This window comes from Formica exsecta, unplaced genomic scaffold, assembly GCF_003651465.1.
Source record: "Formica exsecta isolate Colony F162 unplaced genomic scaffold, ASM365146v1 scaffold51, whole genome shotgun sequence".
Taxonomy (NCBI): domain Eukaryota; kingdom Metazoa; phylum Arthropoda; class Insecta; order Hymenoptera; family Formicidae; genus Formica; species Formica exsecta.
Window position 1 is genome coordinate 180,574 of NW_021852343.1, and position 15,015 is coordinate 195,588.

The window sequence follows — 15,015 nt, forward strand, 5'->3', positions numbered from 1 at the left end:
TATATATATATATATATATATCTAGATCAAAATTAAGATATAAACACTTTTGTGATTACATGTACACTCATATAATGTGTAATAAAATTGTATTGTTATATAAACAAATATCACATAATATAATAATTGTTATGTTGTATGATTAGTATCTTTCATTTTTTATATTGCCAGACTAGAAACATACTTTTTTCTTATATAAATAAACAACATTCTTGTTACAAAAAATCTCTAATTCTTGTCTTCATAATCATATCAAGTTAAATGTTTCCTGTTTCGAAATTTTCGATTTGCTTCTCTTATAAAGTATGGTTTGTAATTTCTGGTTATATTAGCTATGGATGAATTAACTATATCTTCAACAGACTGAGGTTGATTTGATTGACTCGTAGATTTACTATTTCGCAAGTGAACAGGTATGATGGATTGTTGTAAATGTAATATTTGTGTATTTGTCACTTCACAATCAATTTGCATCATTGTTATATGATTAGATGGCGTCGAAAATGTACCTGAAAAAGAAAGGTATTATTGTAATTATATATCATCTGTTTAGCTATCTGATGTATGGAATATGAACATATTTCTTGATAAAGTTATAAAATGTTACATATGTTATAAATCAGTATTACTCTAGTATTCAAACACAGTTATTGTATATTATATCACATTATTTACCGTTTATAGATACAGCAGGTAAAACTAAAGACATTTTAGGTCTTGCTGTATCATTTTTTCGAGAAGCTGGCAATAATAAATGTTCACCACTAAACCAGACGACATAAAATGTATCATCTTTTTTTCCCAAAGCTTCGAATAGAGAAGCATGCTTACTCAATATCGGAGAGAAGATCTCAATCGCGTTGTCATTTGAATATCGATCAGGAATATCGATCATTTTGTGTATAGTTTTTATTTTTTTATCTCGCGATAAGTACAGTTTTCTTTTTGTCTTTTCTTCCAATTGTGATTTCGATGACAAAAGCTCATTTAGTGGATTTGTTTTTAATTTTAATTTTATTTCTTTTGCAGACCGATTATTTCGGTCGGATTCACCATCGATCCAACGTCTCAATTCGCTATCTAAGCGTATCAATTCGCTCTGATTAATATACATTGGACACATTAGTTGGTGTGCACTTTTATTGAAATCTTTTTCAATTTGATCCTCATTTTCATCTACTGTCCAGAATAATCTTCTGTTATGTCTGATCTCTGTATCTGGAATAGCTATTGGTAAATTGTCAGAATCGGTTTTTAAATGTACACTTTGTGAAAGTGTTCCCCTTAAACAGAAATAAAAAGATACATATTATTTATATTTATAAAATACAGTAATAATTTCTTGGTTATAAAACAAATTTTGTTTTTAAATTATAAAATCGCGAATTATCTCCTTTTTTCTTATTTTTATAATATGAAACTCTTATTTGATATCAAAAGCAAAAACAGTCGATTTCATAAAATATTTCTGTCTTGCTCGCTCATTCTCGTCTCTTTCATCTAGCGAATCACCAAGATAATTCTGTAAGATAAGCAAGTTCGTACGCGTTTTGGTGGTAAAATAGTTATTAAATTGCTAAATTGCGATTGGTCTCGACAATGATTACAACTGAGAAACATACATACATATATATATATATATATACATACATAAACACAATAATTTGCTTAATTTGAAAAACTAAAATATCTTATTTAATTTCTGATACGAAGAAATATGTAAGAAAGAATGGAAAAATTCTTTTTTTTTTTATTAATAGCTATGAACAAATTATTTCTACAATAAAAAAGTTTTTCTTTTTGTATTTTCTCATATCCCAATTGATACTTAAGATTTTTATGTGTGGACAATATCATATAAAAAAATATTAAATAATTGTTGTAAAAACATTAAACTTTATATATATAATGTAATAATAGTGTCTAACACATAAAAAGTTCTTTGCAAAAGAAGTCACTGTGTTAATGTATAAATAGAAGAACACTTACTTAAGACCATGAATGTTGAAAGATATTATGAAAATCATTCCTACAAAGAGGACAAGGTTTCTTTGTCCTTTCTTTTTTAACAAAGGTTTAAAACTTAAATGTTTACGTTTATGTTTATATTTATTATCATCTGTAATACTATCCTCCATTTCCAATAGTCTCTGCTTTAAAGTTTTGTTTTCCTAATAAGATAATTATACAAAAGTTAATAATTATGCAAAAAAAACTTATACTTCTTATTAGAAATTTGTAGAAATTTAAAACATACTTAAGTTATGGATTACTTACTGATTTTAGTTGTGTATTTTCTTGCATCAACTCATCTATTCGTTTCTCCAAGGAAGATACGTATTCTTTTTTCTTTTTCCTTGAGAGACTAGCAGACTCTCTATTTCTTATCATTCTTTGTTGTCTTTTTAATGCCTTTAATTTTGGATCGTCTTTTGTCAAAAATGTAAAATCGTTCTCTTGATTTTTTGCAATTAATGAAATTTTTTCGTCCTGCATTATTTGAAACGGTATGCAACTTATCAGATTACTTGTATCTATTGATTCAGCAGTACTTGCTGGACAAATATCTGATACAGTATTAATTACTTTTACGTTCTGTGGTAAATGAAGCGCTGCAGTCTTCGTTTTTATGTCAGTTGGTTTAATATTCAATGAATTTTGTACCCTAGCATGTCTCTTTGTCGGTAACATCTGAAGTTTGGAAGGATACAATACACACTGTGAATTTTCATTCTGTGTAAATGTTGCAAAATCTTGAAGAATAAAAGTATCTTCAGATTTACCTACAGATATTTAAAAAAATTTTTATACATATATATATATGTACACAAACACATATACAAAATAAAATAATTTTTTTTATGTCTATATGATACATCACATATAGTATATTATATTTAATTTGGAAATAGTTAAAATAAAAAACAGTAAGATAGAAATTTAATATAAAATTTCTTAAGAATAAAATAAACACGCCTTGAGATCTTAAAAGTAATTAATTATCAATAATCAAGACTTTATACCTTTTAAAGAAAATGAAATACATTTGATTTTTTCATAGTTTTAATGTGTTTGATAATTATATATAATCATAATGTTATTAAACTTGTAATTAGTAGTTTTGGAAATAATGAATATTTTTTGTTGTGAATAATAATATAAACTATTAACTACTAGTTAATATAAATTATTTATATAAACTGTTGAGAAATTGTATTATATTACGGAGAATATTTTGAATAATTTTAAATTAATGCTTTTAATAATTCTGCATTTAAAAATTTTGCTTTTAATAAATTCTCTATATCAATTGTAAATGTGTGTGAACACTTGAAAATATGAATAATATTTAATAGTAACATAACATATATATTATTACAAAGGCAATACACATGCATGTCATTCAAATAAATAAATTTTTGGTCATGATATTGATAACAATAATTATATTATATTATTTATAACATCATTACAATAACATTTCTTTTACTTCTGACAATTTGACATCAAACATCTATCTCTTAAAATGTGATGCACACATTGTCTGTCCTGTATGTATATAAAAGTAATATTATATTTTTACCATTTTTTATATGTTGTGCGACATCTACTGGTGAACACTGGATATTAATATGTTTCGCAAAATCCCTTTTTGTTTGAATAAATTGTGCATGCCTTGCATCTTCCTCGTCAACAGATACAAATTCAACTGGTTGCATTACATTTAAAGATGATTGAAATGATTGTGATGACGAGGATGTATATTGTACACAAGAAATTAGCGGTGATCTTAAAGAAAGCTAGAAAAAAAAAAAGATTAAGTTTAATTAAATACAACTTAGAATATAGCTTTTATTATCACACACACATTCTTTCTATACATTTTTTATATATAAAATACCTCTGTGTCCACATTTTGTGCTGAACAATTTGATACTTCTTGCATAAAGCATCTTGTTTCTTGTTTATCTGAGTCATTAGATTCTGAATGGTTTGGACTACCGGATGATAATGAAAATTGTGCATCGGGACTTTCAGGTTCCAATTTAATTTCATTCCTTATCTCATTTATTTCCCCTAACTCTGTAAATTCCAAAAAGTGAAGAACAGACTATTTCTTATAGATTATATGTTTTGATACATACCTGAACTGTTTTGTAGAAAATTGAGGTCAAACTCTTTAAAGTCTGATAAATCCAATACATCTTTTTCTGTTTTATTTGCAATCTTATCATAATTCGGGAATATTATGTTTTCTTCTTCTTTTGATGTGATAGGCAATTCGCTTCTCCATGAGTGAAACAACTCGTCTAACTGACAGTTTTCTTCTATAAATAAAACCATTTGAATAAATGTTGAAGTGAATTCAATTTATATAGTTTTATTTAGATTGCGATAAAAATACTCATTCTTGTGTAAACACAAAGCTTTGAAACTAAATATTTACCATATATACATGTAATTAAAACTTAATTAACTGATACTTAACCTAAAAATTCGAAGCCTGGCAACATTTGTATATCCAATATCACGCAATACTACTCGTCTGTTCAAACTCTGTTTTTTACACGTTTTTCACTCAACAAGATACACTTGATGGAAAACTTGAACTTTTATGTATCAGAACAAACTTATGATCAAAAAAATTCAACATTGAGTCAATAATATACGTTAAATACTGCGTAGATTTCATTGAATGAGAAAAAACGTAAACATACGATTAATATAGAAATGATAAATATATATATATATACATATATAAGCAAATGTATGTGATTATATTCGTGGTAACATCACTGAAGTCTATCCTCTGAAATGAACGGAAAGACAAAATGATGTTGTCATTGTCATGTTGTCCTATATGGTTGTCTTTGTTTCTCACATTGCGTCGAGAGTCGAGTTTCTTGCTCCGCCATTTTCATGGATTGCGTTCGAAAATCTACTCGTCGGATAAAACGTTAGATTGACCAATCAGAGCAAAGAAATCTTTGTCCCTTTCGTTCCGATTGGTCAATCAATTGATCCGAAACGGAACGCACCTAAAAAATATACCTTTATTTTGTATCTATAGAATCTATATATATGTATGATGATGCTGTATGTACTTGCACGTGGAATGCAAAAGACGGTGTTCTAAGGATTTAAAATTTCACGAAACAAGAATAGTGTCGATTCTTAAAAACGAATTATATAGAGAGCTATTGATCTTAAAGAAAATTATGTAAGTACATACGATGATAATCATGTTAATGTTTCCATCATTTTACTGTCATATTGCATTGTAATAATCAGTTGCTTATTCGTAGGTTTTAAAGATGGTAAGACATAACAATCAATTACCGAATAATCTTCCACAATTGCAGAATCTTATCAAACGTGATCCAGAATCTTACAAAGAAGAGGTAAATTTTTAATTATATCTTTATCGATGCACACGTTAGGTGCATATTATTTATTATATTTATCATATTATTTATCGTATTGTTATTGATATTAATTGTATCTCTTTCTGTAATACACTTGCAATTGTGAAATACTTACAATAATTTTGTATAGTTGCACATTATATTGATATATTTTATAAGCTATTTCTTTATATTTTACATATATTTAAACCAAAATTATTTTGTAGTATAAAAGTTTAATATGTTTGTTCACAGTTTCTCCAACAATATCTGCATTACAAATCTACTTTGGAAGTTTTCCGTTTGGAACCCACACAGTTTAACAAAAGTCTTGATGAATTGGTAACCTTCTTGGCTCAGGTTAGCACACATGCTTAAATTCTAAAAGCGATAAAAATATAAATCATTTGTAAAAAATTAAGGATCATTATATTACATTATATTCACAAGAGCACTAATAATTTGTGAAAGCTTCTGCTTGTTTTTTCTTAAACAATTGTGAGACAGTATAGGGGATAAAAATTGATTGTGTTTCAGTATTATTTTTTACATAATTTTAAGGTTGATAAAGATGGAAAAGTATTTAGAAACGATAAAAGACAGCATTATATGCCGAGAAAAAATCATAGCACAACTGTATTCTTTAATTGGTGCACCAAATGAGCCAATGCCAGAAAGTATATTTGTGTATGGTCATATGGCTACTGGAAAGTCATTGATTGTACGAAGTCTGCTTGATTATTTAAAGTATAATGTTAGTTATATTAATTGTATGGAGCATTTAGGCAGTAAACACATATATAACTATATATTAAGCGATTTAACTGCATCTGCAAAAGAATTGAGTGCCAATATGTTATTGAAATGTAGCTGCGACAATATTATGGATTTTATACTCGTGCTTAAAAAAATTTTTGACGGAGATACACGTCCAATCGTATTAGTATTTGACAAATGTCATAGAATAAAACATTTTGATGCAACTTTTTTACCAGCGGTCTTAAAACTTAGGGAATTGTCCTGCGTTAATATATGTACGATTTTTATAAGCGAGATAACATGGGATAATTTTAGTACTAAAATAGGTATGTTGAAACCTATAAAGATATATGTTCCACAATACACGAAGGACGAATTAGTACGATTGTTATTATTAAACAAGCTAGCGAAATACGATGCAGACTTTTATAAGAATTATTTGAATCTTTTTCTTTCCGTATTCTTCCGATTTTGTAGAGATCTGAATGAACTTCGACACATGGCCAAGATAAATTTTGCCAAGTATATAGAACCTATAGAAAGTAAACGAATTGAACCAGATAATGTTGCTGCATTGTGGCGTAATATCTCTCCTATTTTGAAATCTAATTTGGAAATAATTTATCTTAGAGTTTCCACCAACGATTTTTTGCAACCCGATCATCAAATATCTCGGGAAATTGAGTCGACGACAAAGTTAGCTTTGAGTTTCGAATTACCATTTTACGCAAAGTATATGTTAATCGCATCATATTTAGCTTCGTACATTCCTGCAAAATATGATAAAGATATTTTTATGAAACAACGTAGTAAAAGAAAGAAAAAGGTACGATCAGTTAAGAAAACGGGAGAAATAGATACGCAAAAAAAATCTCGGCTTTTTACCATCTCGAGAATGCTTGCGATCTTTTGCGCTATTCTTAATGAAAAAGTAGATATCAATGCTAATTTGCTCGCTCAAATATCTACCATGTGTCAACTTGGTTTACTGTCTGTCGTCGGAGATAATGTCTTACAGTTGGACGAACCAAAATTTAAGTGCTGTGCAAGCTACGATTTTGTTACAGTTGTAGCTAAAACGGTTGGCTTTGATATAAAAAATTACTTGAGTTCGAACACATAAATTAAATACACTTGATATACACGATCCATTTTTAGTTATAGTTTTGTGTATGTTTGTTTTCAACAGCTTTACCTAATGCTTTTATTCGATTTTTATTATAGAAAATTTTTTATATAATTGATGTAAAACTTGCATATTTTTATATCTAAAATAAGATTTAATTTTCATATATTAAGTACACATAATAATTTGTAATGCATTAAATAAATTTAGTATGAGAAATATAATTTTGTGTATAAATTGCTGAGATAATTTAATTTCTTCTTTTATTTAAAAAAAGAGAGAGGGAGAGTTTTTGGAAACATATATCATATTCATTATAAAAATTTCCTCTATAATATTATAATATATTAATTAAACAATGACACAGTTATCAATTTCATATATAAATATAGTGTACTTATAATAAAATAGTATTTCTTGTATAATAACATATATATCAACTACATAATTTTAAGAAATTGTTCAATAAAATACGCATATGCTAAACACGCTTGTCGTGTCGTACCTTTTTTTTGTGTTATTGCAGGTAGCCCATTGTTATCCAGATGATCTAAAAACATATCCTCAAGAAATTATTGATATATTACAAACTCATAATACCATATTAGACAATGAAATGCGTATGGTAAGCATTATGTGTATTATAAAATTACATTATGCAAATAAATTAGGTCACATAATTGTTTACTATATTGTAATTATATTTTTTACAGACATTCTGTAAAGTGTTGATCCAGCTACGCAACAAATCACTTTTAGAACCCACTGCACTTCTCAGTTTATTTTTTGAACTTTTAAAATGTCAAGATAAACTTTTAAGACAATTTCTCAAAACGCATATAGTTACAGATGTCAAAAATGTCAATGCAAAGCACAAAAATGCTAAGGTTAATACAGTGCTACAAAACTTTATGTTTTCAATGTTAAAAGATCCTAATGCCAAAGCTGCGAAGATGTCTGTAGATATTATGATAGAATTGTATAACAAAAATGTTTGGAATGATGTCAAGACTGTTAATGTTATAGCAACAGGTTGCTTTTCTAAAATAACAAAAGTAGCAGTTGCTAGTTTGAAATTTTTTTTGGGAACTGATCCAGAAGAGAAAGGTAGTGATGATAGTGATTCAGATGATGAACCAAATATGAAGGAAATTATGATAGCTAATAAAGTAAATAAAAAAACGAAGAAACGACAGAAGCAGTTACAGAAAGCTAAACAATCATTCGTAGTAAGTTTAATTTTTTTTTATAGAATTTGTCACATTATTTATATTGAAAATATACACTATAACTTCCAGCTTTAATGTGTATTTCAGAAAGCAAAAAAGAAGAAATCCAAGGCACCGCAATATAATTTTTCAGCATTACATTTAATTCACGATCCTCAGGATTTTGCTGAAAAGCTTTTCAAGCAGATAGAAAAGAAAAATGACAGATTTGAAGTTAAGCTTATGACTTTAGATGTTGTCTCTAGACTCATTGGCTTGCATAATTTATTTCTTTTGAATTTTTATCCATATATACAAAGATTCCTTCAACCTCATCAACGAGGTGAGATTAATAATGTAATATATCATTAAGTCATTATATTGAATATTGTCTGATTGCTATCTGTTTACAATTGACATTATTTATTATTGTACAAATTATTATTTTATTAGTATTTTTTTTTTTGTTACAAACCATAGAAAAAACATCCATGTAATTTTTTACCCAGATAACGTCTTTGTTTTTTTTTTTTTTTTTTTTTTTTTTTCAGAGGTTACCAAACTCTTACAGTTTATAGCACAAGCTTCCCATGAATTAGTACCACCTGATGTGTTGGAACTTGTTTTGAAAACTTTAGTGAATAATTTCATAACAGAAAGAAATTCTGCAGACGTAATGGCTATAGGGTAGATATCTCTTTTAATTATTTATTATAAACACATTCTTGTAATTTATCTATATATGCTGCTTTATTTATATAACATATATATCCATGCAGTCTAAATACGGTGCGAGAGATATGTACACGATGTCCATTGGCCATGAATGAGGTTCTACTTGAAGATTTAATACAATACAAACAGTATAAGGAACGTTCTGTTATGATGGCAGCACGTTCTTTAATTGGAACATTCAGACGTATAATGCCTGATTTATTACGTAAAAAAGATAGAGGCCGTCCTACAGAAGCCAATGTTATGATAAAATCTTCAAAATACGGCGAAATTCAGGCAAATGAGTTCATACCAGGGGCGGAAGTTTTGTATGGTCAACATACCGAGAGTACTGAAGAAACTAATAGTAGTACAGAAGCAAGTGTAAAAACTTTATATTATTTAATATATTATAAGGGTTACTATTACTTTACGATATAAATTTGTCTATATATTTGAATATAGGATGATGACGAATGGATTGATGTAAATCAAAGTAGTGAGGAAGAAATCAGCGACGATGAGTCGATAGCAAAGGATATAGATGAAACGGCGAAATCTTCCATTGAGGAAAATGACGACGATAAGAATTTATCCTATAGCGAGAACAATAGTGCAGAGAATATTTGTGAAGCAAATAGCGGAGAACGAGAAATGGACGAAATTCCTCAAAAGAAAAAAACTTTAACGAAACAACAAAAGAAGGCACAGAAATTTGAAATGAAAGAAAAGTCGAAGTCAGAACAAAATATAGATTTAACTGAGAAAAAAACAAAAGCGTCTCTGATTTCCATTGAACGATTGCTCACAGACAAAGACTTCAGAAAAATTGATGTCGCATTAGCAAAGCAAGAAGTAACGTACGCTAAACGCGCTGCTAAAAGAACGCACGAACAAATTGAGACCAATCAAGATGGAGAATTGGTAAAACTGAGCGATATAGAAAATATATATAAAAAACGCAAGCATGACAAGGCTGCTCGACAGAAATCTGTGAAAGTATGTATAAAATATATTTTAACACTCTNCTTTCTTTCTCTACACTACATAATAGAGTAGATTAATTTAAATATTATTAAATTTGTAGAAAGGACAAGAGCAAAGAGATAAATTTGGTTTTAAAGATCGGCGACAAAATGCAATGTGCAGTAAAACGAATCGCGAAAAGAAGAAAGGAAAAGCATTTCTAATGGTGAAACAGAAATTAAAAGGGAAAGTAAAACGATCCTTTAGAGATAAACAGATAGCTCTAAAAAATTATCTGCTGAAGCAAAGAAAAATGAAATAATCAACATATTGTCTAGATTTTTTTGTCTTCTATGTATGGTTTTCTCAATGATAATATTGTATAAATATATAGAAAAACATGCTTTTATATATATATTTTAAAACTAAAAACTATACTTGTATGTGCAACAGGAATGTGCTACTTACATTTTTCTCTTATTAGTTTTATTATAAAAAAAAATAAGAAAAAAAATATATTTGTCAAAACGTTTTATTCGTTTGTGAATACATAAAGGATATTTGCATAAATTTGTTACTTTTGTGTGTGTGTTTATGTGAGTAGTATAAACTTGTGAAATTATAGCAATAGCAATTTCCGATATCAAATAAAAAGATCAAATTTAAATGAAATAAAAAATATAAAGAATATATGTTATAATTAGAAAAACATATAATAATAAAAAAAAAATTCATAGAAATTATTTCTGATAATTTCAGAAGAATTTTAAATTGAGTTTAACATAATAAAATTTCATACACAAGTCTTCATCTTTATTCAAGTGTTGTTTGTCAAATCTAGAATCTGCTACTTGCACAATTAACTAATAAATTACTGAAACGAAATATATTCACAATCATAATTCTAACCTCTTGTTTTATATTCGTGACGTGACTGGACATTGATGCGCGCTATTTTTTTGGTCCAATTCGTTGCCAATCACATTTGGAAACAAAACAGTGTGACCAATAACAGTCGCCGCCGTACTTGACCGTAAAAGGAAATAAGAAAGGAAGCTCTTATTATTATCATTATTATTATTCGTCGTTGTACGCTGTTGCTGCACGCGGCTTTTGGCTTCTTCCCGGTCTCTCCCGTCTCTCCGTTGTCGTTATTACGAGTAACGCGAATTTGAGTATTGTAAAATCGTCTCGTATACTTGTTTGAAGTAAATCAGCGATTTCTGTGCAATGTCAACGGTAGCGAGTCCTTTAGCCATTGGAGGCATCCGACAGTCGGGGGCGCCGGTGCGAACACAAAATGGTAAGGATGCTGAAAATCCATGGAGTTTGGTTATATCACGTCTCAAAACTTCGAAATAGATTTCATGTATCACTTTTGGCAATTGCTGGATTTTACTGAAAAATCTATGAATTTGCGTAGAATTGAAATTGCGAATATTACAAGCCACATATTAATCACTATTATGTTTTATATACATATAATGTAAGATCGTACACGGAATGCTTGATACTTGATAATCTGCGGAATAAATGACTGCTTAACGCAAAATATAAAATAAATATTTAATATTACATATATTTATTGATTTTCTATCAAAATTAGTCATATTTGTTAAACTATGTTCGATTGTATATATGTAGCAAATTTTGCTAGTTGATTTAAAAATACTATTCTTTAAAAGTGTAAATCAATTTAGGATTCAAGATAAAGATTGTACTAAAATATATACCTTGTATACAAATATTGTACATATACTTTGATAATAATTAATCTTATTTGAAGAGTACACAGTAGATATATTATTTTAATATATAATTTTTGAAATATATGCAATTATACTCTGTTATATTTAACAATTTATATATAATATAAATGTGTAAAATAAATGCATTATTTATATTCTTTCAGTTATGGCTGCCTCTGCTATTGCTAATATAGTTAAAAGTTCATTAGGTCCAGTTGGTTTGGATAAAATGCTAGTTGATGATATTGGCGTATGTGTTTTATTCAGCTTTTCTCTATTTTTGTAGTATATCAAATAAATATTTATAAAAAACAAAATATGATGTATGTGTCATAATCCAAGTTATATAACATTTTCAGGATGTCACTGTTACCAATGATGGTGCAACTATCTTACGTTTGTTAGAAGTCGAGCACCCAGCTGCGCGAGTATTAGTTGAATTGGCTCAATTACAAGACGAGGAGGTTGGGGATGGTACTACTTCAGTTGTAAGGAATACATTTATATTTACATATTCAATAAAATCTAAAATAAAAATAGATTATTTTAATGAAATAATTATATTTTTTATTAATTAGGTAATAATAGCAGCTGAGCTTTTAAAAAATGCGGACGAGCTTGTGAAGCAAAAGATTCACCCAACCTCTGTCATTAGTGGTTACAGGCTTGCCTGCAAGTAAGAATTTAATGATCCATTTTATTCAAAAAATTATTCTATTTTCAATATCAAATAACTTTTTAAAGTAATTAAATTGAGTAATTTGAATAAATTAACAAAGAAATATGTATCACATATTAATCAAAAAGAGAGAAAGAAAGATAAATTTTAGCTAATATAATTTCTGTATGAAATTAATTTCAGAGAAGCATGCAAATACATTCAGGAACATTTAACTGTTAGTGTGGATGAACTCGGAAAGGATTGCTTAATTAATATTGCAAAAACATCGATGTCCAGCAAAATTATTGGAGCGTATCCTTTTAATGTTATTCAATATTTCTTTTTGGCGCACACAATCTGTTCTTAATATTTGGTATATACAACAATCGTTTAAAATATTTTCCATGATTATGGTTATAATTAGTGATGCCAATTTCTTCGGTAACATGGTAGTCGACGCCATTAATGCGATAAAAATCAGCGATGGCAAGGGAGGCTCTCTGTATCCTGTTAAAGCAGTCAATGTTCTGAAGGCTCATGGAAAAAGTGTTCGGGAATCGGTTTTGGTTCAAGGATATGCTTTAAATTGCACTGTCGCTTCTCAAGCAATGCCGAAGAAGATAACAAACGCAAAGATCGCATGCCTAGACTTCTCATTGCAGAAGGCAAAGATGAAGTTGGGCGTTGAAGTACTTATTACAGATCCCGAGAAACTCGAAGCCGTTCGTCAACGTGAAGCTGATATCACCAAGGAACGTATTCAAAAGATTCTTGCTGCTGGAACTAATGTCGTTCTTTTGTCTGGTGGGATTGACGATTTATGCTTAAAGGTACAGTCACACATTTAAGATAGTGGTTTTTCTAGTAATATAAGCATAATATATTTATCTTGATTCTCTTTGTTCACAGTATTTTGTGGAAGCTAAGGCTATGGCAGTGCGTAGATGTAAGAAAGCTGATATGAAAAGAATTGCTAAAGCTACAGGTGCACATTTTCTGACTTCATTGACCAATATGGAAGGAGAGGAGAGTTTTGATGCCAGTTTCTTAGGAGAGGCTGCTGAAGTAGTGCAAGAAATGATATGCGACGACGAGCTTATTCTTATCAAAGGGTATGTCTTGTAACTCTAATTAAAACATATTAATAACTAAATTGATTCTGTGAAACACATTCTAGTATTAAGAACACACAATTTCTGTCATATACATATATATCTGGTGGAATATAAATATTTTCTATGACAAGAGCTCTCTTTGTATCACGCAATTATCATCGTGAAAAAAAACAGAAAAAACAATCATTAATCTTCTCTTTTAACTTTCAGTCCCAAGGCACGTACAGCAAGTTCTATTATTTTACGTGGACCAAATGATTACTATTGCGACGAAATGGAACGTTCTATACATGATGCATTATGTGTCGTTAAGAGAGTTTTAGAAAGCAAAAGCGTCGTCGCGGGAGGAGGTTGTGTGGAGGCTGCGCTGTCCATATATCTAGAAAATTTTGCAACATCATTGGTATTATTGGATTATCTACATATTTTCTATCAGTATCTCTTTCTTGCATTAAGATATTTACAATCCTTTTAAATTACAGAGTTCTCGAGAACAATTGGCTATAGCGGAATTTGCACGATCTTTATTAATTATACCAAAAACATTAGCCGTAAACGCAGCACAAGATGCAACTGATCTTGTTGCCAAACTCCGAGCCTATCATAATTCCAGTATAACAAAACCGGATCTTGTCGATCTGAAATGGTAACAACTTCATGATTTTTCTAATTTTTATAATTGCCATGTAATTAAAATGAATTATTCACACACATCTGTTCTTGCAGGGTGGGTCTTGATTTACTTGTAGGAAGTATAAGAGATAACAAAAAAGCCGGCGTGTTAGAACCAGCAATTTCAAAAATAAAATCTTTGAAATTCGCCACTGAAGCAGCTATAACCATTCTTCGAATCGATGATATGATTAAACTAGATCCTGAGCGTTCGAAAACGAAATCTTATCAAGATGCTATGGAAGCCGGCGAATTGGAAGATTAATATTAAAGTGCATTTATCTGTTACATTAAATATGATGCGTTTATACAAAAATAAAAAACATAAAAGATTGTAAGTCTTTTCACTGCACATATGAATGTCACGCAATATAATAAAAGAATACAAATTGTAATTTAACACGTTCGCTATTATATGATGCATTGTCATACGTCTATGGTAGCAAACACGTTATTGAAACAAATATTTACGCTTTACTGTTCATATACATATATTGCACATATATCAACTTTTGTATGTGCATAAGAAGCCGCTATTTAAAAATGAAAAATAAAGCTTTTTCATACTATGATACTGTACTTAATTGATTGCATTAACACAGAATAAAGATATCCAAACAAAACTTTAATTTTGTAATTAT

General features: G+C 28.9%; 4 protein-coding genes across 6 annotated transcripts; 3 read left to right on the forward strand and 1 right to left on the reverse strand.

Moving 5' to 3' along the window:
• Positions 1-52: 52 nt before the first annotated feature.
• On the reverse strand, positions 53-4,913 carry LOC115241729 (cyclic AMP-dependent transcription factor ATF-6 alpha). Its single transcript, XM_029817651.1, has 8 exons — positions 4,490-4,913; positions 4,146-4,328; positions 3,902-4,083; positions 3,584-3,800; positions 2,278-2,783; positions 1,990-2,171; positions 676-1,283; positions 53-509 (listed from the first exon to the last, which is right to left on the reverse strand). The coding sequence occupies exons 1-8, from the start codon at positions 4,512-4,514 to the stop codon at positions 253-255; spliced, it is 2,160 nt and encodes a 719-aa protein (XP_029673511.1). The 5' UTR covers positions 4,515-4,913; the 3' UTR covers positions 53-252.
• Positions 4,914-5,059: 146 nt separating this feature from the next.
• LOC115241726 (protein SDA1 homolog) lies at positions 5,060-10,849 on the forward strand. 3 transcript variants are annotated; one of them, XM_029817644.1, is made up of 10 exons: positions 5,060-5,221; positions 5,307-5,402; positions 5,661-5,765; positions 7,817-7,915; positions 8,004-8,519; positions 8,607-8,841; positions 9,050-9,185; positions 9,278-9,596; positions 9,678-10,211; positions 10,300-10,849. In XM_029817644.1, exons 2-10 carry the CDS (start codon positions 5,316-5,318, stop codon positions 10,498-10,500), a joined length of 2,232 nt encoding a protein of 743 aa, XP_029673504.1. In that variant the 5' UTR covers positions 5,060-5,221; positions 5,307-5,315; the 3' UTR covers positions 10,501-10,849. The 3 variants fall into 3 exon arrangements, with proteins under 3 accessions (XP_029673504.1, XP_029673506.1, XP_029673505.1); XM_029817646.1 differs by having other exon boundaries at positions 9,278-9,590; positions 10,300-10,843; XM_029817645.1 differs by having other exon boundaries at positions 5,061-5,221; positions 5,293-5,402.
• LOC115241732 (origin recognition complex subunit 5) lies at positions 5,772-7,511 on the forward strand. The gene has a single exon (XM_029817658.1). The coding sequence runs from the start codon at positions 5,977-5,979 to the stop codon at positions 7,285-7,287; it is 1,311 nt and encodes a 436-aa protein (XP_029673518.1). The 5' UTR covers positions 5,772-5,976; the 3' UTR covers positions 7,288-7,511.
• Positions 10,850-11,233: 384 nt separating the features above from the next.
• LOC115241731 (T-complex protein 1 subunit alpha) lies at positions 11,234-14,997 on the forward strand. The gene is made up of 10 exons (XM_029817657.1): positions 11,234-11,481; positions 12,091-12,176; positions 12,286-12,414; positions 12,505-12,602; positions 12,789-12,899; positions 13,012-13,417; positions 13,497-13,699; positions 13,913-14,105; positions 14,185-14,348; positions 14,429-14,997. The coding sequence occupies exons 1-10, from the start codon at positions 11,409-11,411 to the stop codon at positions 14,637-14,639; spliced, it is 1,674 nt and encodes a 557-aa protein (XP_029673517.1). The 5' UTR covers positions 11,234-11,408; the 3' UTR covers positions 14,640-14,997.
• The last annotated feature ends 18 nt before the right edge of the window (positions 14,998-15,015 follow it).

Coding starts and splice junctions, on each gene's coding strand:
- LOC115241729 (XM_029817651.1), bottom strand. CDS start 4,514: ATGTTGCCAGGCTTCGAATTTTTAG. Junction 2,172..2,277: donor AAAATACACAACTAAAATCA/GTAAGTAATCCA, acceptor TTATCTTATTAG/GAAAACAAAACTTTAAAGCA. Junction 1,284..1,989: donor TTCAACATTCATGGTCTTAA/GTAAGTGTTCTT, acceptor TTTCTGTTTAAG/GGGAACACTTTCACAAAGTG.
- LOC115241726 (XM_029817644.1), top strand. CDS start 5,316: ATGGTAAGACATAACAATCAATTACCGAATAATCTTCCACAATTGCAG. Junction 7,916..8,003: donor TAGACAATGAAATGCGTATG/GTAAGCATTATG, acceptor TATTTTTTACAG/ACATTCTGTAAAGTGTTGAT. Junction 9,597..9,677: donor ATAGTAGTACAGAAGCAAGT/GTAAAAACTTTA, acceptor ATTTGAATATAG/GATGATGACGAATGGATTGA.
- LOC115241732 (XM_029817658.1), top strand. CDS start 5,977: ATGGAAAAGTATTTAGAAACGATAAAAGACAGCATTATATGCCGAGAA.
- LOC115241731 (XM_029817657.1), top strand. CDS start 11,409: ATGTCAACGGTAGCGAGTCCTTTAGCCATTGGAGGCATCCGACAGTCG. Junction 12,415..12,504: donor GGGATGGTACTACTTCAGTT/GTAAGGAATACA, acceptor TTTATTAATTAG/GTAATAATAGCAGCTGAGCT. Junction 12,900..13,011: donor TCCAGCAAAATTATTGGAGC/GTATCCTTTTAA, acceptor GGTTATAATTAG/TGATGCCAATTTCTTCGGTA.